Source organism: Anticarsia gemmatalis, chromosome 5 (genome assembly GCF_050436995.1).
Source record: "Anticarsia gemmatalis isolate Benzon Research Colony breed Stoneville strain chromosome 5, ilAntGemm2 primary, whole genome shotgun sequence".
In the NCBI taxonomy this organism is placed as follows: domain Eukaryota; kingdom Metazoa; phylum Arthropoda; class Insecta; order Lepidoptera; family Erebidae; genus Anticarsia; species Anticarsia gemmatalis.
This window is the reverse complement of record NC_134749.1, coordinates 5,798,415-5,824,109: the sequence shown is the minus strand read 5'-3', so window position 1 is coordinate 5,824,109 and position 25,695 is coordinate 5,798,415. Positions and strand designations below refer to the sequence as shown.

Below are 25,695 nucleotides of genomic sequence, written 5' to 3'. Positions count from 1 at the left end.
TTATATACCTCAAGAAACTGACATTAGCATTTAATATTAATTGCTAATCTAGTAATTAATTCTGCCCTATTTTAGCCTCGTTTCCGTCATGATTCGTGAGAAATGTCTCTCTATATGTTAAATATTTAAAAAGGATAAAGTAAATAATTTACTGTTAATTTGGTTTATCCAATTTCATTGTCCATCGGGAATTTGTGACAAGTGAGTAGGAGTTGTTCATTAGTAATGCGAAATATTGGCTATTAGGTACTTGGGATAATACTTCCTACCAGAACCGACTTGGTAAATACACACAGCAGGTTTGTATATACTGAGGGAAAAATCAATATAAAATATGACATTTTACCAGTACATTTATTAAAACAAAATAACTTATTGACCACTTAATTAAACCACTAATATCGTGGGACCATACGCTCGATTTGTATTGTTTTTTTATTAATTGAATAACAAATTATAAAGTGAACCGTGAAAACTTTTCTAACATAATAAGCTGGATAAAAATTCTGTAGATACATAAAACTGGTAATGGTGATAATGGACTTATTATGTGTTTAACATTAAAACATAAACTTCTATATGTACTGTTTTATAGAGGATTTCACCCATTTTGACGTTATGGAGAAAATATCAAAATACCTAATATAAAAGCTATTACACATGGTTCGTATTTCGTTACGTACTTTGTGCGATCGTATCAATAAACACAAGGTGCTTAGGCGTCTTTTTATGTTCTTTTCTCGCAAATTTTCTTCCGTTCCCTTGTTTTTCTTCAACAAAACGTATGTACGTAAGTACACAAACATCTCTTCAACCTCACTAAAGCTCATTTGTTCATACCTAGAGCAAATATTTATTTAATACGCCACAAAACTTGAAGGAATGCATTACTTTTTTATGATCAATTTAAAATGAAACTTACTATAGTCGTTCGATCGACACGATTTACTAAAATCTAGATTTTCTGAAAATTTCCACTATCTACTACAGGAATTGACTGTTGTGCCTACGTAAACAATATACCAGCAACATTTAATACGCAGTGCATTATTATTAATTATTACCTTTTTATAAAATATTCCAGTGGTTTTTCCTTTTCCACAGTAATCGTAACCAGTACCTAAAATGATTCATTACAATATTAACCTATTTGGTGCGTTATCCACTCTTGTCTTGACTACCTGTTAAATAAATTAGTCATTACTTTTAATTCATTTACTATGAATTACTATTGCCGCTGCGTAGTTGTTTCTGATTTCCTGCCTCATGGGGTTTTCAGTTCAGCATCATTTCTTGTGACAGTCTTAAATCGTTAAGTATAGTAAATACTTTTATCTTTGTTACCAAGCAACGCCACTTTAAAGATATAAGATTATCTCTGCTACTCAACTTTCGTCTGCATAAAAGACTGACTACTGATAAAGGGGATTAGTGGTATTACCTCTACAGATTTCAAATTACAATTTTATTTGCAAAAAAAATTATGAACTTGTGAGTAATTTCACACTTTTTTAATTTTTATGGATCAGTCTGTCTTATTATCAGATCTGCATCACAACAGTTAAACGTATTTGAGAAAGATTAATGTTCACGATGTTCATTTTTCACACATCCGTATAGTGTACTATCTCTTACGTGAATCGCGATGTCGTCACGAATGTTAATATTATCTTGTGCGCGTGAGCAGATCCAAGGCTTTCTTACCAAGATGAATGAAGATTTGGATGTGCACAGCAACTGTGCACAACTATTATAATCTCAGTACACCGTACGCAGCAATGTTTTACCACGCTATTACTATATAAATGTAATAACATTTAAGTACACACTACCTGTTGTAAATTAACTGATAAGTTTAGCTTATCGTAGTACTCGATGTGTGATTAAAAGCTTTCGACGGTAGACGTAGATAGCGCGGTGATGTGGGAAACCTGCACTTGTTAAGCATTTAGAGCTCACGAGAAAGAGGCGTGTCATCCGACGATACATTCATTTAACAAGCTTTTACTACGTAGATGACACTTGTATGTGCACAATTTTCCACAGTAGTCACATTTTCACGAATACCTTGCCGCGTCTTCAACGATTTTCAGAAAATACTCTCTTTTTTACAACCTGAGAGCATGCTTTATTATTTGTTTGAAGATAGTTTGGTACACATATACGCGTGTAAAAATATATGGGACTGACAAATGCTTGTTCACACTTACAGTGTGTTTAATAATTTCTTTTAGTATGAAATATACCGTAGAAAGGTAGGTAATTTTCAAAAATATTAATGAGTGCACGGGCATTTTGCTTCAGCTACACCGTCATCTATGACAAAACATCCTAGTTAGGTTGTTTACATTGAATCATCTATGCAGTCACAGATCGTCATAGTTCATGTGGCTTCTCCATTTATTACTGGTTCCGACGACGTAGCGTGACGTAGTCGTGTCGTCGAGTTTCGTGGTCGATGACAAAACGGTCGGTGCGAGCACGCGACCACGCGACCAACGAATCAGGCGCCCGACGTGCGTTGACGTCCAACGCCTCGTCACCCGCGACATTCCCAACACATGATCAATTATGAAATAATGTTTATTTTCAATTATATAACTCATCTATATTTACAAACAAATGCGTGAATTACTTATTAACTAGACTCTACATTTGTAAATACTGTATAAGAACTTTAAAATAGAACGACAGCGGCAATAATTATAACACTTAATTGAAAGGTTAAGCTTGACGTCAGGCACGAGACCCTTAACCTTTGCAAAGTCTGTAATTCGTATGAGAATAAAGGTAAAAGGAAAATATTGTAGAAAAGTTCTTTGCTGCTAACAAGTGGCAAGTTCAAGAATGTAAAATAAAATCTTGATATTGATGTCTTGATGTTGATAGTACAGTGGGAAAAACAGGATGAAACCGAAAGTATAGTTTCAACATGTTAATACTGTGTAATCGCATAAGAACAAACTTAAATCCGTGTTTCAGATACGGCGTTGATTAGCTGACAGCGATTAGTCACCCCTTACGTAGATTTATACCTATATTTTAACTTTCGATTAAATTATTCAGATAAATTAATCCGCCAAACGCAAATAACTTTAATTTACATAATTGGCTTATTACTACGCCCGACAAATAAAATTGTATATTTAAATTAGCCCTTTGTGACCGAACGGGCGTATTATTAAAAACGCTCTCGACCATACGCATCGAACAAAAGTGAAATCCAATGTCCCATTACGTGAATATCCAAACCCGATACGATATGATTTTTGCACAGTTTATTTATGCATTTAACAAATGTAATTATTATTGAGACTAATGAGATATTTTTAATTTTAAACCACAATTATTTTTATGATATTCCTAGAATCTAAATAAATAAAACTATATTTTGTAAAGCGAATACCTGCTATATTAGCAGACAAAGTGATCTATAGTTATGCAAAAGACAAAATGAAGCTTACATTGTACACTCAATGAGTAGGTACTAAAACGAACAAACAAAGCACGATAATACTTTGTTGCTTGCTTCTTTGTACGATATGAACGTAAATCCCATCTGTAGTGTATCGGGCCTTGACATGACCTCACTACAGTTATCTAACATATGTCTCGGTACTAAAATTAGATTACAAGCAACGTAGACCAAACAACACTAAATACTTTTTCTAATTATAGGACTGTTATTGTGATTATCTGTTTACGATCTTGATTTTACAACGATATAGCAGGGGTGCCAACTGACAGCAATATTAATTTAAAACGAATTTGGAACAAAGGCTCACCTGTTTTCTTTACCATAAAGTCTTAATTGCTTTTTTATTAATCTGTGCTACGGTACGTATTTTTGTTTATGGTACTTTATTACCGCCTATTTGGTAGCAATGGTCTGAATGTTCTTGCCTTGATTATGTAATTAACCGAACGGATGTTAATGTTGTAATTTCAAAATTTACTACTATTACCGTACTCATTTGATTTGAGGACATTTAATCTCGTATCAAGGTGACTAAGTATAATATATTACGCATTTGATATACTACGTTAAATATTCTTCTTGTTTATGTGAATATACATGTAATTCAGTTATGGAATATAAAATTAATTCACAAAATAAATTTCGCAATATGAGACCGCATGTACTTAAAATACAAAAAACTGGAGAGCGAACTCGACCCGTGGCTACTCGGTTCCATCAAAGCGAGAGGAATACAATTTAATATTATTAAAATACGTTGGTAAGAGCTTTTTACAAAGTGAACTCTATCATATTATGAACAAAGTAAATACTCTTACAGACGGTTCGTCTTATCTTGTAGGTAGAAAGGATGTTATATAGAGTATTATTACATTTGCGTCTATAAAGCTTTTATAGAAATTAATGCAGTTCGTTCTAAATTGAAAATATTGATGAATGACTTTGATGATTTGATGTGTATTGTGACTGGAATAAACTTAAATTCGATTGCATTGAAATGTTTATGAAAAAAAACGTTTGAAAAGATACATCATACTTATTGTGTATATGACAACAAACGATGATATTCCTTCGTCCGTCACTGCTATTCTCAAGAGCATGAAACATACTTATATCGAGAGATATAATTTGTGGTAACCGCAAATGTATTAACAACCGTCAGTCTAATGTTGAATTGTTCTTCTTTCAGATCTCGAAGGTCTTCGGGCGCAGCTTCAGCTGTTACACCGCAGCCAAAGAACCTGAATCCAGGAGGTAAGACAATGTGTACTTCTTTTTAAAAATACTTGCCTAAATCTTAACTTATGTTTTATCGAATTTAAAAATCTTTGGTTTTCACACGGAACAGTTATTTGTGCGATCCACAAATAGTTGTTTCGGGTCTGGTAGTCCTTTGTGTCCGTTGTTTGTAAATTTATGCATAATACTCCCGGCGACACAGAAGCAAATGTAAAGCGGGAGTTGTCTTTAAAAAATATATATAGAAAAAAAACTTAAAACATATGTAATTTACTCAAATTAATTTTAAAGGTCGAGGGTCACTTTTTAGGAAAACTGAAATTTACTTATATGGACTTTTTCTTCTTTTAAATATTGTTTTTACCATCTTTCATCACGTATTAGCGTATTTCATAATATGAACATACATGTTTCATAATATTTCGTAATATATACTGCGGCTACATAAACTGGGTTTAACACATTTTGAATGTTCTAACTAATAGATTATATTGTACGATGACTAATAAATCTAAGGAATTCATAGATATTAATACTCAACTAAAGATAGAACATCCTTACAAATCTACAGACAGTCTTGATCCAAATTGGTTTACACATCAGTCCCTCCATTGGCACACTGACTGGTCAAACATGAGGGGAAATTGAATTACCTCATTTGGAAAATCATTTAGTACAAATGGTCGGACATCGACGCCGAAGTTAGTACCTAACTATCTGTACCATATTATTCTAGTGAATAAATCTCTGTGAGTTCAAATTTACAGTATATTGTTACTAGAGGGCTAGACGCCGCAAGCGACTTCGTAGGCGTGGAAACTCTTCCCGTGTAAATCCCGATCCCTCAATAACTCCGGGATAGCCTATGTGTTATTCTGAGTTATCAGCTACCTTTATACAAAATTTCATCGTAATCGGTTCATTAGTATTTGCGTGAAAGAGTAACAAACATCCATACATACATTCTCACAAACTTTCGCATTTATAATATTAGTAGGATATATGGGTTTACGACCAGGTCTAAGGATTTAATAAAGAGGCCTTTACCCTTTTCGAGTGCAAGAAAGCGATTTAACTAAGTCTCAGCTTTGCCTTTGGTAAAACTCATCTGAAGGGACGAATGGCCGTCCGTCTTCTAAGCACTTAATAACACTGACACAATAATAGTTTAGTCAATACTGCCTTTGGGGAATAGAACTAATGACTGATACTGACTGTTTTAGTTTTAACAAACTGCAATTTATTCTCACGTCCTATTACCTATATTATGTTGCTTTCCCATTTTTATTTTTGTGATTTACTGTAGATGGTAATGGGCTGTGTTAAAAGCGTATTACTTTCTAGAGCGATAAAATGAAGAAATAAATATTATTAAAAACGACGGGAAATAAGTATTTTGGTGTAATATGCAATAATTGTTTTTATTTTAATATTTTATTTGACTCTCCTCTTAGCATGCCAGTAAAAGCAAGTTATTACATGTTCACCTTGCTCTTAAGTTTGAATACAAATTAGTATTTACAACAGAAACGCGATAACCCTGGAAGAAAGTACGAAGTACGCAGAGCAATAACGCTTCAAACCCAAGTGCTTGAATCAATATTGGATTTAACGATTACGATAGAGCACTAAGATGTCGGCGCTCTAAAAGCAGAAGATCTTTGTAAATAAACTGTAGTAATTGACTAAGCCCTAGATTTACAAAGCTTGTTTGTGAATTTGACAAATGGATATAATTGTTACAAACAGAATCATTTTAGTGAAGCTATTTAATGGTACTCCGTCAACTCAGTTTTACTAAACAAACAATACCTTTAAGTAATTGCCAACAAGTTGCAGCTACAAAATACCTCATTTTCCTTAATTGATTACGAGGCTCGAGGGAAAAACAGACACTTTCTTTCATTTCCGGATTGACAGGGAAATGCCCCTGTAAATATTGCGACGCTAAGAGTACGCTCACAGCTATCTACCTATCTGTTATTGTACAAACATGGAGCATATTACGCATGCTTTGTTTACCATTTTATCAACAACGTGATCAATCCCGATGCGATATAATGAGATTACGAAGAATCATTATGTCACAAGGTAAAATGTCCCATTCTCGGTAATATTCGTAAGCGGAAATCATTTATTCCGTCTCTCTTTAAGTTCAACTCATAGAGTTGATCGATAGTTACGAATCTGAAGAAAAAAAAATAAAGTTATGCCTTATTGTAAAGGTTTGCACCTCAAAATATAGGATACCAATTTAATCTAAACGCAAATACACAATACCCACGCAGTTATTTGAGTTGCTACCGGTAATAGGATCCATAATCCGCCACGATTGGATTGTACGCCGCCCTTAAAAGAAGCCAAACAGACTGTAATCCCCGAAAACTTATTTTCCTTTTTTCATTGTAAAACAAACTACAAATATTTATTTCGAAAAAGATGTTGCCATTAGTTTTAAAAGACAATACTTTAATTTTTTGTCCAAATTTTTCCTCTATTCCGTTCTGGTTATTTATACAAATCAGTTCCGCAAAAACCTCGTTTACTGAGAAAAGTTTCAAAGCAATCTATCATCAAACGATCAGTTCTAACTCTGATAAAAATATTTAAGACAATATCCTGTTTACAAAAATACAATCAAACATTTTGAAGAAATCTTTGTATATGTTTTTTATAGTTAGAGCTATTCGTAAACCTGTTTACTATGTAGATTATTGTTACATTTGCATGGCACTGGTGCTAGCTTTACTCGATTTAATTACGGTGAAGTTGACGTAGCCCAGTCTCCTTTCAACAGTGCCAATCAAATTCGATTGTGGTTTTCACTCCTATACATAGATATTATATATAAGGTAGCTTCATTTAACTAACGCAGAGTAAATTAACGATGTTCAGAGTATTATCGCTTTAGAGCCTTAAGATTCTCAAATAAAACTACTTAATATTCATTATTTGTGGAGGCGTTGTGTATAAAATAAGTGAAAAGCATTTATTATATGATAGGTAACTACATAACCGTAACATTGAACCTGAATGACATCATGAGAGTTACCTACCAGTACCTATAGGATCGCATTTCTAGAAATCGTCCTTGCCCTATGACTTTATAAAATGATTCATTGGTACTAACTATATAAACACATCCAAACGCGCTGTACGTTTATTAGTCCTTTATCCTTCATGCTCAGTAACATTAGTTAATGTGCACCGTTTTATTCACGATAAAATCGTAAATAAACCGGCGCGACGTCGTTGTTCAAATTCAGTTATTTCTCGGTAACCTTAAGTTATTTATGTTCGATTGGAAAATGACCACGATTCGTGACAAAACAATTGACACGATAAATTTACCTAATACGGTTTTGGAGGCGACCAAATTATTACAACAGTGTCTTAGCTGCCATCATATTGGTCTGTTTTTGTGTTGTTTTCTTGTGCTAATTTTAATACAAATAGTGTTTGTGACAAATAATATATAAATACATTTGAAGTGCTAAAGTGCTAATAAACGAATAACAATGTGACTGCCAAATCTTTGTGTTCTGTGATATTAATTAGAAGTACCCGACTACCTGTATGTACGTAGAGGTACAGATATAGGCGTAATCGGGGCGTTTCATTCTATGTGAGTAACGCAAATAATAGACGTGTTTCTTTTAAATATTTCTACTAATAAGCAGTAGTACGCATTACTAATTTACTCAGTCACAACAAATGCTTAAATAATAAAAGTCTATGATTTTTGCTGAAGTTCTGTATAGCGAAGAATTGCAGTTTCTGATCCCCATAAACGTGACCAGAGTTAACTAGCACTCTTGCTTTTTAAGTGTATTATTTTCGTATCTATCATCAGTCATAATAAGTATCTCTCACTATTATTGATATTACATATTCACCTACTCCGTACTTATATAAAGACCTTTTATTTTTATTCACAATATCCATCAATATTAAAAAGCTGAATATTTTCACAAAGCTTTTATAAATGAGTAAAACGAGGGGCTTCTATTTGGAGCGTGACAGGTACTAATGAGTGGCAGTGTTGGTTCCCTGCCACGAGTTGAATTCAGGACGCCTGCTGTCACTCGCCACTCGCCGTTGCTTCCAGGAAAATGCCAAATGTAGGGCGGGCGGTGTGAGTGGCGGCTCGGGAGACACTAACCGCCGGCTCTGATTCAACTGATTATATACCACTCTTATTACACCGTTTTCCTTGCTCATCAATTACAGCATGTTCTTGTTTCTTAGACTTAATTTTCGTGCGAACTCTTTTTTTGTTTAAATTCTGTGAAATAATGTAAGCTTATGATGCATAGATTTATTCAATCAGTTGTCGATTATGCATCGACGATATGAGTAAGGAAATCTTTACGTTCGTGTATAGGTATTAATATGATCCGCTTTTAGAATAAATGCGTGATTAAATGACATCGAGTCCAAACATGTTTTGTTTGTACAAAAATGTAAAATAATGAATAATACGGAAGTGTTCAGTAAAAAGTACAAAAACATATAGGTACATATAATACAACAATACGCGTATGTTTTCTTTTTTAGAAATGTTTCATTGGTCAACACTATTATAAACCGACAATGGTGCATATTACACTTATAATCTACCTATTACGTTTACACTAGTAAAACATAGTTAAAACATCGATATTCGCATCAAAATTTTTAGCATAACTCGTATCTATCTTAAGAACATATATTATATATTGAGAAATTTGACGCTAATCCCTTAACTTCTGTAATACGACACCACTCCCGAATTTAGAAGATGTCTTTCAGTGTCCTTGTTATAAGATTAAATATTTTTCTTTGGACGTTCTGATTATCTGCTACACGCTTAAGTTCTTTTGACGGAGTGCTAGCTAATTTAGCATGCTCCAGTTTCCTCGGAGGCCATAACCATGAGCCATATCTCACTTCGCGATATTTCTAACTTTTCAACATGTTGCTATTTGTTGAGAGGCAATTTTTCTCCCTGTCGGATACGTATTGTCATGTTTTGCACAACCACAGCTCGTCACATTGAACAAATGAAACTGTCAGACATATTGTCAAACAAATACTTTCTCATTGCTAACATTTATAAATATGAGCCAAGGTTAACATAGAGCTTCTTGTGTATCAAAAATCAAAAATTCGAGTAGTTATTTATTTCAGTTGTTTATTCAGAGATATAACATTTCTATTGAATAGTTTTTTCAACTTTGAAGGAATTTATTGTAGTTAATTTAACGTTAAGAGGTCTGTTTATACAAATACCTATCCATAGTACCTACCCATGTTTTATTTGTTTCCTCAAGTCCATCAGGATGCATGGTCCTGAGCAACTCGACCAAACAGTGTAATTTCTCTAAGCTAGGCTTACCGTACCGACGTAACGACTCTTTGTAATAAACCTTTTTTATCTTATGAGGTACTGCCATATCCCAGTGCCCTTTGCAAACTCACAATAAATGGCTAAAAGAAAACTCTTGTGTATCATATAGTATTCACAAGATCTCTCAAACATATCGGAAACACTTTATTGTAACTTACGTAAACTACAGAGATTTAACAATATAATACTAGTAATGAATAGTGCTTATAATATGTATTGTTGGAACACGCATTGTGGAGATACACGTGTTAGTAGTCCTACTGTATAATAAAGATGTCAACAATACCGTTCGAAACACGATTCCTAGGATACAGATCGTTAAGCACACACACAAGTTTGAGATGAGAGCTCTACACCAACAAACAGTAGAGGAATCTTATTCGTGCTCGCATGCAGCGATGAAAACGTGCAGCAGACATGTTATTAAACTTGTTCTGACTTTAACAAGATACAAACATGGCTCGTGTCAACACAGTATTTACTTTGAAAACGAATATAAAAGCCGCGGCAAATGCAATACTTGGTAAACATATTATGTTACATTAATGACTGTTTACTAGAACGCTTGCAATTTATGTCTATTATCGAAATCAACAATGTTAAGCCGAAACAAATGAGGCATCATATTATGAAACAGCATCGTCATTGCCGCCGTCAGTCTGTTGCTAATCCGCTTTCAGACTTTATTGCGTAACGTATCTAGTGCTTTCTACATTGAAGAATTCGTTGATCCGTCTGCTCTGACAGACGGCACGTCTTATCAATAATTGTATTCACATGTATTCCTATAAGGTCAAAATGGATTCACCTCTCAAGCTATCTGATGAGAAACCAATTTGTGACGCACGCCATCACGACTCATTACAGTGATCACTCAGAATAAACAACGTGAAATTAATCTCATGATCATCCTTCAACAATAATATAACTATCATTAATTTGTTTTATTGTTCTCAAACCAAGGTTCGGGAGTTTTTATCTAAAATACCGAAACTGTAAACAAACAATGCTTCATTACTTCCTTATTTTTTATCGTGGATATATACAATCAGTATATTTTAATAAGTGAGTGCATGTGATAGACAAACAAACACAGAACCTTACAAATATGAAAATCATTATTTTGGCTAGAAGAAGTCATGCTTACAAGTTTTATTGTGAGAATGTTATTATTCTTAAAAGTATGAGTATTAGACATGTTATACAGCGAGAGTGTACACATTGTAAAGGGGGGTACGACATCCTTTCATTCAAAATAAAAATTCATACATATAATAGAAGGCGATGACGCACACACGTAGTCTGTGACCCTTGACTGAACTCACAAATGTCAAAGTAACATGTTTACATTGAGAGCTTTTATTTGTAAATCCCTTTCAACGTTTAATGTGTTGACAAGAATTCAGATCACTAAACATACATTTATTTTTCTTCTATAACTTTAAGTTTCGTTGTGTATTTATACTATTTATAGCCTGTCCTCATATTAATGTATATAATTTTTGTTACAGACGAAGCCTACATGAAGCTAGCCTTAGAAACCGTTGAGGAGCTGGACTGGTGTCTGGACCAGCTAGAGACCATACAAACACATCGCTCTGTGTCCGATATGGCTTCGCTCAAGGTCAGTATACTACATCTATGGATTCACTGCGATATATCGCAACTTATGAAGAATACTACATCAGCTTTGTGCACAGATTGTATCGTCATGAGTAAATCAGGTGATTGATCTTTACTCAACATCGATACGTCACAATAGCCTTATATAGATAGCTGACAACGGAATCAAGTTATTAACATGACTCAACGTTGAATTTATTAATGTAATCTTGTACAACACGTTGTTATAATTATTGATAATAAAGTACTCCTGTCTCACACGCACAAGCACGTTTCACAAACAGAATGAATTGATCATATCAAAAGCTTAACGATTTTTTACACCAACCTTATCGTTGTCGGACTGAAGCGCGTTCTTTTGATCGGTGTTGATTTTTATTTATTTATAGAATCTAGGTCTTTAGGTTAAGAAGAGTTTAACATAGATTACTATTTATAGGTACTAAACGACGTAAATTATAAAAGACTAGTAAGCAGTACATTTTAAAGACAATAAGTAATAAATACTTTCTCCATTCATTTCGATTTTGATACTGTTGCATACCTAAGTTGCTTACGTGTGCAAATGTAAATATGTCTTGGCATGTGTGACACACAATGTGCCATCACTCAGTGTAGTTCATCAAACGTCTTATCATGATTTATTATTTCTAAGATATTGCTCATGATAATTCACTAGAATCGCCGTAGATATGTTACAGTGTAATAATCACAGTATCTCTGAATTTTTCCTCGATTTTCTCTTGAAAGTGTCAGAATAAATTTCATTGTCTGAGTTGTCACTATTTATATCGTATTGTACAGAATCCATGAGGAAAACTCGTCCGAGATACTAGTAAATATATGAGTATATCTTTACTAAACAGAACTGAATTATTATGATACTGCGAAATGTATTTACAATTTGCGAAACTAGCCGGTGTGTAATTCACTCACTGTCAAACTACGTATTGCCGATTCGAGTTGCTAAATAAAAGAAACGCTGGACACAGTATTTTTTAGTGCGATGTGTTAATTAACTAGCGTTTGTTTAACCATCACTTTAAGTTTTGATATTGAATTTTCAGCCAGTCGTATATTCAGATTTTGGTATAACTTTCTTCGTTGTTAATATATAAGTACTTAGTACTTGTGTTTATTTTCTAACTTTTCGAACCACAAGTGTTAGAATGTACACCGCAATTATGAATGGATCTCGAGTGTAAGGCAAACAATTGAAACGTGATAATTGAATGATGTATGATATATAAATCTGTTAGATTATCTAGTTATGAGTAATGGAAACCTACTGAGAGAATTACTCATTGCTATTTCAAATGCAAAAAACACTTATTGTGAATGAACTGAATGTTTTATTTGTATAACTAATATATAACTCTTGCATTACTCAGTCAGTATAAATGGTATTTTAAAGCTACAACTGAGCTACTGTTTACTTAAAACATTGTTTAATTAAACTATTCCTTACAAAACGACAGCAACTGACAAATCTTATTTAGATGCTGAATGCGCGAAAAACATCGCTTAGATCAATTACATCAACGTTTAATGGCAAACTACCTTCGACACGCAGAGGTTTTTTTAATGTAGGTCATTAATAATATTCGCAAACCTTTTCGACTTCATATATCCAGATGTATATGGTATGATGAGCCATACTCCTTTAGTAAAAGAAAAACTGGGAAATCATCACATACATTACGCTAAGTAAGTATACATTACATTCTTATAATTCGGTAGTTAACATATTTTATGACGGCAACTCCGGCGTCACGGTTTTACCAAACGACTTTTTTCGAAGAACCGATAAGGTAGTACATGACCAACCAATTGTATATGACTTACCCACTACTGTCTACGAATGTCATATTAGGAATCCAATTCTTACAATTCGTGTTAACGAACTGTGTACCACATGTATTATATCATTTTATTTAAACAAGCATAGTTTGAAGCTTCTACGCGTCTATAATTTATGTTACAAGGAAAGTTTTTCTACTTGTTCTGAGAATGGGCATAAGCAATATCCACAATCGATGATGAAATCTGATGAAAGTTATGAACGTCAAATAACATTCCAAATTACGACCTCCAGGTAAAATATGTGTATTTTGTTTGTTACGTGTATGTGTAGAGACACGTCTCGCTAAGTTTGATACACATTGCCATCTTCCAACTCGCGTCAACGTTCAAAGCTCCTTTGAGTTGCAAAAGTTTTAATGATTTCAAGAGCAAAAGACATACATATTATTATCTTCGTATATTTTTCTTAGTAAACTAAATTTTGGAGATGATGTTCTAAGTTTTATGTCATTTATTTTTAACATTTAATTGCTGATTTTATTACACTAGCTGATTTGTTCAATCAAACATAAGATTTTAAAAAATAACCTTATCGTATAATGCTACAATTTAATTAAACAGTCATCTCAATTTTATGTTGAGTCTTTGTCTTTTGAGCTTAAATATAGATTCATTAGAACTTCAAGTAATTGGTTGAGATAGGTTTTAATTAATAGAGATCGGTAAGCTTACTCCACTGTTAGGTTAGCCGTGATTTATTTGTATAAAGGGTATTGTGTTTTGTCTCGCTCTTTGTTATGGAGCGGCACAAGTTTTAATCGAACGCCAGCCAGGCTGGCATTGCAGTCACCGTACTGAATGAGTCGCACTTTGTTCCGGGTGGATCGATGCATTTGACGTCACAGTGACGCGCACTATTTATTTTTTCGTCTACCTACTACAGTACTGACACTTTTATACCAAATATTATGAGTATGACGAAATAAAAATTAGTTGCTCTATGCAGACGCTAGTTCGGTACATCCGAATACGTTTAAGAAAATAGATTAATGGATTACTGATTTCCCGCAAGTATTACTACATATTTAACCTATAAAACATAATATGACTGTGCGAACCAAGCCCGCATTTACGTATGTAAACAGATACGTAATCTCACCATCACGATTACTGAGAAAGCTACCTAGTCTTTCGCATTCAATCAAGGTTTTTCAACAGAAGTAATAACGTAGTTTTATTTTTACCAATAATTCACTCTGAACTCTAGTATACTTCGAACCTCCTGAGTTACATTGCTCTCTACAACTAAATAAGAAAAGTTTCTTATATTAAGTGTCATGTAAATGTCAGGGTCAGTCCTGGCTGACCTTTAAATGCTTTGAGTTGAACTAATTCTGGTATATAGTGCGTCTACGATTACTGAGCTCTGGATAGCTTCCTGTGAGGGAAAACAGTAATCGGCCTCCAGTAGCATGTGTGCGTGACGTAGTACCATTTAACCCGAAGGGCAGCTCCGCGTACCCTCGATGTATGACGCAAAACCGGGTCCGAAAAAAAATAATGTCTGCATGATATGATATACAAAGGCACGTCAATATATCACAGTCTAATAGTCTATTTGTGAATACAGCGCGCACGCACGAACACATCAGTTCGACATAATTAAGCTAATGTACTATTAGCCTAATATATTCGTATTTTAGTTCTTACAAAAAAAAAACAAAGTAAGCTGGACAAGCATTACCATGGCAAAATTCTTCATAATATGCAATATTAAGCTCAAAGATATTGTTTCCTACAACAGCTAAAGATTCAAACAAGATATTCCAAAATGATTGTTAAATGGATCTGATTTAATGTTGAGCTAAGAAGAAGTAAGACTAATTTCGAATAAGATTACACAAAAGGGTCGTTTTCCAAGTCTGTTCGGAGAAGACGTGCCGTATCTGACGTTGCATTCAACTCAAATTTTGGTGAAGCTTTTAAACAGTTTTACTGACACTCTTAGCAACTCACATATTAAATAGTATATAATTGTACATACAAGGCAAGCGAAAACAAGTCTGGCAGTGATTTACGGCAGTTTATGAGTCTCTGTAACAGTAAACGTCATTTATAATCCACGTTAACTATCCCAGAAGGTTAAGCATATGAGTTTCATCGTAGAGTAATAACAGGCGATAAAATGTTTTATTGTGTAGTGCGTGGTGTTGGAGAGCGCGGGTAAAGGTCCATGGACGGCAAGTGTCCCCTACGCCCGCGTAGTCACGTACGCAGCGCCACGCCACTTGCGCTACGTGGCCGCCCGCCTTGCCAGAACATTTATTTATCTCCCGAACCGCCTGACACTCTTGTATCTTCAATTCTTTATCTGAAACGAGACTGCAAATGTAGGACACATTGCACTTGTGTTTCGCCTTATGCACACGTGAATCTGAAATGATACGAAGATGCCACTTTATCTCTGCAATAAATAGACAACTAAAATATATAGCTTCACGAGGAAAGGTACTGAGCCAGAATACTGAAAGATTTTCTATCATTATCACGTTTACCTGAAAACTTTTCCTTCATAGTATTTAATGTGTACCTTACCTTGTATCCTGCACGATTCTGACGATCGCACAATAAATGGAACGAGAATTCTCTGAATTGTTACCTCTCCCGCCTACGCATCAGCAAATCGTATCTCTCTTCGCAAAATATAAGTATTCCATGAAAATGCAATCTTCAAAAGAAAATATGATGTTTTCGTATAATATTCGACGTTTTTGACGACTAGGCGGCATAAACTTCGTTTGTTATGCTTTCATAGGAATTAGAAGCCGGAATATTTGCATGATTTATGGCGGAAACTTTTAAACACAAAAATATACAGGTTCTTACAGCTTATTTTTTCTTTTCGCGTGTTTTTATTTATAGTACAACACATAAGCAAATATTTAGTTTCCGATTAATGATAATTAGCGTACATAAGTGACAACACATACATATGTGAGGTAATTAACTGTGACTGTGTGACTTAAGTGACAGAATTATTCAACACGTAATAATATAAACGTAAGCGTTAGACAACGTTACTGCATTGGACATAATCAGGCCAATCGTTACGTATTAGTTATTTATCCGCTAGGTCGGCCGCTTAGTGTTGCAATAAGAAAATAACAGTTCCGTTGGTTAAATCTAAAGTTGCCTGATTTGGTTGCTTTCTTCATTTACAAATAATACAAAACTAGATAGCCTTGACACTGGCTCTAAAGCAAGTATACGTATTGTTATTATATAATACATGTCTTTTTGTCATAGAGCCAACAACATTTATTAACAAAACAAAATGCATAACAGCTGACTCATGTGTAACAGATAAAATAAAAAAAGTAATTAATATAACCATCGCCATCGAAGAGTTATCTATGTAAACGAATTTTGTCATGGTCATTACTAATACAAAATCTCGGAAAAAGAATTATGATTGATAAAACCGGGTGAGTCACTAGGAAAGTTTATTCACTGCAAACTTACAACACAGTCAGCTTACGGGTGAGGCTATTCATCGATCGAAATTGGTATTCCATGAAATAGTGAAGGTTTAAAAAACGGGGCATCTGGCAACTCTAGTTAGATACCTAATGACCCGGTTAGTAGTGACGTCTATACCGACCTCAACGGAGCGCTGCCGCCCGCCACCGCCGCCTCACTCATGAAGGTTGACATGAGTTCCCCCCACAATACAACGATATTTACAAAATGTACAATATACCGTGTTCTAGTTCTGAACTTCCACAATGAGAGAGCTTAAGGAATTTAATGTTTGTGTAAAAATTGCACTACGGAATCTATATTATTCGACGTACTTTAATTGTTTACGCACTGGGGTCGATTTTGCTTAAATCAAATGCCATCACGGAATACTATAAAGAAAAAAAAGAAACACGTTAATGTTAAAAAACGAACTGTTTAACTGTAACAGTAATTTTTGTTGACCATAATAAAGTAGGTAGTTATTATTACGTAGTTATAAGGAAATAATGAGTTGGGAATTAATTAATTGTTATAAATGTCAACGTCTGTCGACGTAGTAATACGTCACAAACGTGGGCACATTCGCCATGCCAACAATTCAACTCATTTGATTGGACATTTTATTCGATTCAGTAGGCGCCAACCTTTGAATACAGACACGTAAACCTTAGGATTTTATACCAAGTACGTCATCAGTAACCGCAAAATATTTAATTGTTGGTTAAACTTTATGAGTAGACAAATTGTATGATTACTAAACTATTCCGTATTAATTCCGTGACTAGTCATTTCATTGATTAATTTCGTAAATGTATTTAAATTCAATGCAAATATAAATCTACTGAACTGTAAATAAACCTTGCGAATAAATTATCTTAAAGATACAAAAATGTATGACCAGGTTACCAGTAGTAAACGTCAGACATTGAAACTGGCATGATTATAATTTATTATTACTAGAAAACGTAACAAATATTCATTGAACTAAATTTAAATGAGCATACGGATTATTTCCTATGATCGCAACGTCTGTGCAACACAAACTAGATTCGAGAAGTTGTCACGGCCGAATCGTACACATAATTATCTACGTAATACAATTACAGGTACACTCGTGTTTATCTTTTGTCGTAGATTCATTGTTCATTCTTGTACGTCATACTAGCCACTCTCTATTAGCCATTTATTATAAAATAACTATCGCTTACGACTGATAGGTTCGATGGCTTAATGGAACGCTGATCGATGAGGCTACGCGGTCAAACAAGTTTATTAACGTGGTTAATTCAGTAAATTGTAAACGGTTTGGGTTCGTCTAAAGAATATTACAATACTAAGCATAGAGAATATACAGGCCTATATGCTTTAATTTTCAGACAAGTTTGAAAAATATCGTTGTTAGGTACTATTAGTATTACTATCAACTGCAAGCAATCTACATTTACTAAAAATCAGGTCACACGATCATATTCTGAGTTTTCTGAGTTCACAGACGATATTTTCCTTTTTGGACACATGTCTAATCATTTCTAAGAAAAACTGAAAGCACTCTGTTGTTTTCAGAAGCAAATTTTTAGTGAGTGAGTCGCCAATGCCAAGCGTTATTTAATTGAGTTTTGAGTGAGTGCCAACTGCTTCCAACTCAAGTATTACTAATAAATTAATTTTGATAGTTTAATTTCATGTTAGTAATAAAGTTTGGTTAAATACCCAGTTGAAGCCTTGGATTCAATGAAAACAATTTAGATTATTATAATATGTTTATAATGCAATGTATTTTTTACAAACGTATCACGTTTTTAACATTATATCACGAGAACAGTTAAATCGCGAAATAATAATGACGTAAAGGAAGTATGAAGGCAGTCGTCTCGTGTTATCATTTTCAAACGCAAGGACATGACAACTGGAAGAAGTATCGTGAAGTTTTTATCTCGCATTGAAATATTTTAGATAAATCTTAATACGGATATCTGTGAATCTCACGACGGTAAAGCAAACAGAGCGGTACCTAAGTAAACACGATTAATATTTTTAAAGTTGAATGAGGAGTATTATTAAAATCTAGGTCAGGGACGTCTACGGCCGTAAAAACATCTTCTGAACATACAACTTGAGTTGTTTACGTCTATGCAAGCGTACATCTGTATCTTATCTTGGCACAATCAACGGTTTTGTACAACTAATTCATATTACTACACTGATTAACAAACCAATATGCCAGACGTTACTTATCACCGTATCGTAAATGAGATAATATATTTGTTTGTTTGATCAGTATCTTTTAACTATTTTATAATAGCTGTGTTATCAATATATATCAATGTTTTATATAATACTTAGTCAAAAATAGGAAGTTAAGTTTTATCATTGTTCATTAAATTAAATGATAAAGTTGCAAGTGTTGAAATTGATACAAATATTAGTTGCTACGAGCACGTAGCAACCGCCTACGTCACACACAACGTCAGCATCATGTCCATCAAACAAGGTAAATTTTCATTCATGGTGGTATTTACGCATCGGTTTATTCTATTCTCTAATCTCTTCACCGCAGACCGAAGCATTTGTCACTAAAACTTACATTCGTTTACCATTAAATTTATATGTTCTTTGTAGAAGTAGATTCTAACCTAACAATAAACAAAGTGGAATGCCACAGTGGACGCAATTTTATCCCTTTTGTCATACATTTTTTCACACAAATTAACTACTTACCTATTTTTTCTATCTATACTAATTAATAAAGACATTTAATGTGCATAAGAGATTTTCAAACCATACATGTCACAATAAAGACTGTCATGAGTCCCACAAACGCGTCAATTAAATTCACGTTGAGGTTTCCCCTGATTCGCGATTGAACAATTATCCCAAAATTTACCGCAAATTACGTCAATTATTACAAGTAAATAATCGTAATGTTCAGTTTTCTTGTTTTGAACGTAAAGTTTTCCCAAAATTACTTATCTCAGGTATGTTGTTGTTTATAATATTTGTGCTACTTCGGAGAATGAACGGAAAACATATTGATATTTTAGTTTATACTAGTGTAGCTAAAATGTCTGCTTATAGATTTGTGATCATTCATGCTACTTGTTGATCTACTTTTCTTGGATGTTTCAAATGGTCGCTCAAAAAACTATATTTATTACATAAACACGAAGTAGAACGTAGTAAGATGTACAATAACAAGAGGGAAACGGGAACGCGTAACGTCGGCCTGAGAGAAAAATGAGAATAGCGCTCTCCGCCAGGCTGACGCTTTCTCACAAAGAAAGTATAAATTGCTAGATCATCATTTAATGACTTCGTATAAAACCAACGAATACGCTTCAACGTCAATACGGACAATTTGTTATGAGCTGTAACAACCGTTTACTAAAACGTGTTATTCATTCCTTCCAATCAATATTGTTGTCTTACTTTGAAGTCGATAAAAGAAAGTTCAGTATTTCATTTAGAGGCCGAATTATTTTTTCTGGAGGGCTTGAAATAGTTTTATAAAATTTTGTTACATTCATATAACATATGTCAATCATGAATTTGTTAAATTTAATAAATACTGAGGCTGCAACACTACATAAGGCCACGTACAATAAATTCGAACAAGCCACAATAAGCGAGGAAAACTGAGCGTGTGGTAATCTCATCGGATCTTCAGCACTTAATGGACGTCAAATTAACTGATATGATTGAGAGATGATCCAATCACACCGGACATGATTAAAGCCCTGGGGGTCGAGTGACTCGATGTACACTTTGTCATTATATGGATCATGTCGTATGATTATCGCGTCATGTGGCCGCGGCCCCACGCCCTCATCACGGTCTAGTCATGACCTATAAAATATAAATTAATAGCGACTGTAAATTATGTAAATATAACAAGTATTACAAATGACAACAATGACGCATCCTTGGTGTTATTTCTAAGTAACGGTATTAGACGTCACAGTTTCAGTTATAAGTCAAGACTTTCCAAGACAATTATTAATGAATCTACTACACGATGACATATTTTTATGACATTTTTTACAATTTTAATACACTTGAACTTTTACAATTTTCTTCATTTTTACAAAACGTTTGAAATCAATCAAGAAGTATGTTGTATAGGATGTTTTCTGACTCGGATTTTAATGTATACGTCGTTCTCAGATAAATAATGCCGGGAAACCTTGTGGTATTAATGAAGAACTGCTCCGCTGGAAAACTGTTACTATGCACCTTACAGGATATTTTCAATAATTTCCCCTTGTTTTTTAATGTGTTTTACAATACGTCACGGTATTCAACTGAACCTATTGATGTGTTGTTGCTCTATTGTGTTGTGTAAAACGTTGCCCGTACACACCCACGACGAGTTCGACGTCATAGGGAAATTGTAAATAGGATTTGGAAACATTCCTTAAGGAAAAAGATACTGATATCCGACTTAGATATTTATGTTTTCATCATAATTCCTTCTCAATATGATTTTTGACTGTAGAAACAAAAATGTCCACGTTTGGTCTTTTTTTGCAATAAATATATCCACGACTTACCTAAATTTCTTTATACTTACGCCTGTTAGACAGTTAGACTCAAACGTTACAGCATTGCTGCTTCCAAAATCGACATCGACTAATAGGCGGCAGTAGGCGGGTGTAGATTTCTGCAATCATTCATCATCGGATCTCTGCTGTCCGCCAAAACGATCCATCTTGAGAAAAATGTAGAGCATGTTCTGGAATTCACTGGCATCAATTTTTACATTTTCCTTCCATTATGACACCACCTATATTCCAGTTATAAAATTGAATCACTTAATACGTAAGTAGTTAGTCTGAAAATATGTTTTATTACGTTTTCGGTACGTTTTCCTAAAGATTTAGACTGTCAATTTAATATGGTTGCTTGGATTAACGTTAACTTGTCTATTTTACTGCAGTGAAGCATTTGTCATGAAGTGACCGTAAAACTAAGTAAACACGTTAAAAAGGCCAAATTTCACTAAAGAAACAGTTAGTTTCAATCTAGATTGTTCCGTTCAATACCTACAGACAATTTGAGCAATCAACAAATCAATCGTAACCAAAATCAATAGAATTGAAGCAGTTTTATTTGACTGCGTATCAACTCGGAATCAGTTCACACCAGTGTGATCCTGATGAGTTTTGTATTGATTAACAATTCGACATTTCTTATGATCATGAGACGATAAAATACTAATATAGAAAGTAATCGATAACAAAATGCTTTTTCAGTTATCGTTTATAAATGGATTTTTTATTTATAGACAACGTGGAAGTCCGTAGAACATATCTATTTCAAAGTAATTGCAGTGTCGATGACTGATTCAGACAAAAAAGTCACGTAATTCCGCTCAGCGACTTAGAATTTACCGAGAACTTACTTTCACGCAAAATGTAACTACAAATGGTTCCAATAGCGTTAATAGGTGTCAATGACGAAAACTGCACAGACGCTGTTTTTGTTACAACAAATCTGATTTGAAACGGTTTGTATAAATATAAATTTATACCAAAAAACAATTCAGCATTCACGACTTTACGAGTAAATTGATTTATTAGCACAATGATACTTCATTGTGAAAATTCAAATTTAAACAACAAACTTGAATGAACCCGTGAGATGTTAACAAAAGAGATTTCCTTATTTAGAATACCTAGATAGACGTAAATCGACTACCAGGGATAAAGATTATCTGAACGAACCGATAAGAATCTGTGTCAAGAACAGTTTGTCCTCTGATTTACATGTCATATTTCATGGCTGACAAACATGTTAATGAACATTAAATTCTGTTATGAGTTATAGCTGTTAAATTCTTCCTTAGTTTCCATTACCGTATTACTAGATGAATTTGTATTTAATACAATCGTCAATATACACAGATGTAGTATCACGTGCTTTAAAAGTAGTTTATGCCACTTCATTCGTGTCCTGCTATTGTTACGCATTACCACTTGCAATAGAGACGTATAAAATCATTTAATGACGGTAGTATATTGAACTGGATAAAAGCGCCTATACGTAACGTCTGAACCCATCGTATCCAGTAATATCGATAAAAACCCTGAAAGATCAAATTCACGCGTGATGTACTGCTTACTAATTGCTTAGTGAGAAATGAGTTTCCCACTTCACGGGGTTAGAGGAAGCGCCCGCGACCGACTGAATCTAGATTAGGTATGTACATGTGAAGCACATTACTGGGAAGGCGGTATTTCTGTAGCGTACACAGCGGTGTGACGACAGTCGCGCTACGCTTAATACGAGCCGCGTCGCCTCGACCGCTTCAGTTTGACGATAGCGTTCATAGATAATAGACGTTCTAACGTGATACTGTGTAACAATTAAATAAGTTCGAAATATCGAGCTTAAGAATTTTGGATTATTTTTTTATTTGTGTTTGAATTATTTTGTGTTGTGAAATGCGCGTGTGCGGAGATAGACCAAGCGTTCGTTTCGCTCCGGCCCGTTGGTTTCGGAACCGGGCTGCGACAATGGGACACTCAATGGAAATATTGCACTTGCAGTTCAAGCGCATGCTGAACAAGGAGCTGAGCCACTTCTCGGAGTCCAGCAAGTCCGGCAACCAGATCTCAGAGTACATCTGCTCCACATTTTTGGGTGAGTCTTTTTAAACTTATTTAACAAATAGGTATATTTATTATCTTCATATCACATCAAACCTAAAGGTGTAAAATGGATCTAAAAAAAAAATACCGATGGATTTCGAAAAAAAGTCTGATCCTGGGTATTTTTAATGGCCATTAATTATATTATTGATACTTTTTTCTAATATGGTCACAATTAAACCACCAAGAATTTATTAGCATAAATATGATGTATGTACGTACATATATACCTCTTATTCATAACATTTTTTATCGTAGCTACAAAAATATCTACGAAGGAACTACATAATTTTTTCCTCTATGTAAAAACTTAATGATTGGAGGTCTTGTCAAGTGTCAGTACAATCAACGGCACTTGAATCAAACTGTTGTATACCTACTAAGTTTAGACTAGACACGTGGAGGATATACGATGTAACAATTTCTTGTAAAAACCATTGACAAAAACTTACCTTACACGATAATCTAAAGTAATATTCTAAAGTAAATGTATATTCAATTACCTACCATGATTAGTCATTTCCGATTGTACTATTGTGTTTAATTCATTATGTTCAACATGCCCTTTGAAGAATTTCCAAGTTTATACATTTCTAAAAATTAGAATAACGACACACATTTTTATATATAACATTTTTAGAGTTCTCTGAAATATGAAATAAGTTGCTTGCCTACGTTACGGTAACAATGTCAATAACCTTTCGTGTTTAGTGCCTACCTTACTATTTTACAAGTATAATAAATATCCTTAACACTTAAAAAATACTCTGCTACTTTTTTACTCAACAAAATTTTTAATTAAAGTCACACTACTCTTATTTTGACCGAATATTAAGAAACATAAGTATCCTGAAACAAAGCACAAAGTCTTTCGGTTATCAAAGATGATTTACGTGCAGTAATAACACAAACATCGTGTGTATCGGTGTGGAAAACCCGGGATTAAAGTAATAAATAAATTTGATACAATAATTACTGTAATCTATCCGAAGAGAGAGTAGTATTATGATATTAGTACATTACTCATTTTACTTCTTAACAACATTTTATCTTTTATTGTTGTTCATACACTTATTGCTCGAACTATCGAATCCTATCACTTAAAAAATATAAGTAATAGTTTAAAAAAAAAAATCTGACATTTAATTAAACCTCTACGTAGTAATATTTATCGCTTGTTAGCATTTTATCATAATTCCGTTAGACATATCTATGTGACTATGTACATACAAATAAAGCTTTTATAATATTAAAGATCTTGAATGTAAATAAAGCTAACAGGATAATAAATATAATGTAAATAAATGAGTTATCTCGCAATGATAAGCGGGCCTGATAACCCCTAGCCACGCGTGCGACTCTGCTTTACACAACAACATTGATATCGTTTTTAACATGGGCCTTGCTTCGGGAATATTTATTACACTAATAATATGTGATTTTATTTTGCATGCTCTCGGTACTCTACATAGCCTTAAGTTTATCTTATTGTATAGTTTATCAAAGTATAAGCCCATCCGCAACATAACTAATTTATCTCAAACCTCTGTTAGAAAATCTTTCAAGTGATTATGTACATGTACTTATTTAATATTTTAAATAAACAATTTTTATGTACCTGAACATTAAGATCTTTACACTCGTGTTTTAGAGTATTCGTATTCAAGGAGAACTCTTTGAGATAGTACAATATTGGGGGCATGATGGCTATCTCAACGATGTGTTATTGAAACAATTGCCAAGCGGGGACTCGGAACTACGCCGCCATAATAATTAATTTGTTTGTTGTCTTCGACCGTGACTAATTATTAGTAGAGCCAAATAATAGGACATATTTCTATTGCATTATATGATTCAACGATTTCTTTACTTATTATTATCTAATAATATAAAATAATCAGAATAAAGCTGTCTGAAATTAGCAAAGGGAATTTCGAAATCCAGTAATGTCTTTAACATTTTTCAAAAATAAATTAATTACTGTTGTTGTTATT

At 33.8% G+C, this 25,695-nt stretch overlaps 1 protein-coding gene across 9 annotated transcripts in view; it reads left to right on the top strand.

Moving 5' to 3' along the window:
• The window catches only part of dnc (phosphodiesterase dunce), a 300,082-nt gene that overhangs the window by 270,103 nt on the left and 4,284 nt on the right, over positions 1–25,695 (top strand). For all 9 annotated transcript variants that reach the window (XM_076114360.1, XM_076114361.1, XM_076114358.1 and 6 more), the window contains 3 exons: positions 4,668–4,732; positions 11,618–11,730; positions 23,600–23,693. In XM_076114360.1, coding sequence (XP_075970475.1) covers positions 4,668–4,732; positions 11,618–11,730; positions 23,600–23,693 — 272 coding nt within the window. The remainder of the gene's footprint in view (positions 1–4,667; positions 4,733–11,617; positions 11,731–23,599; positions 23,694–25,695) is intronic.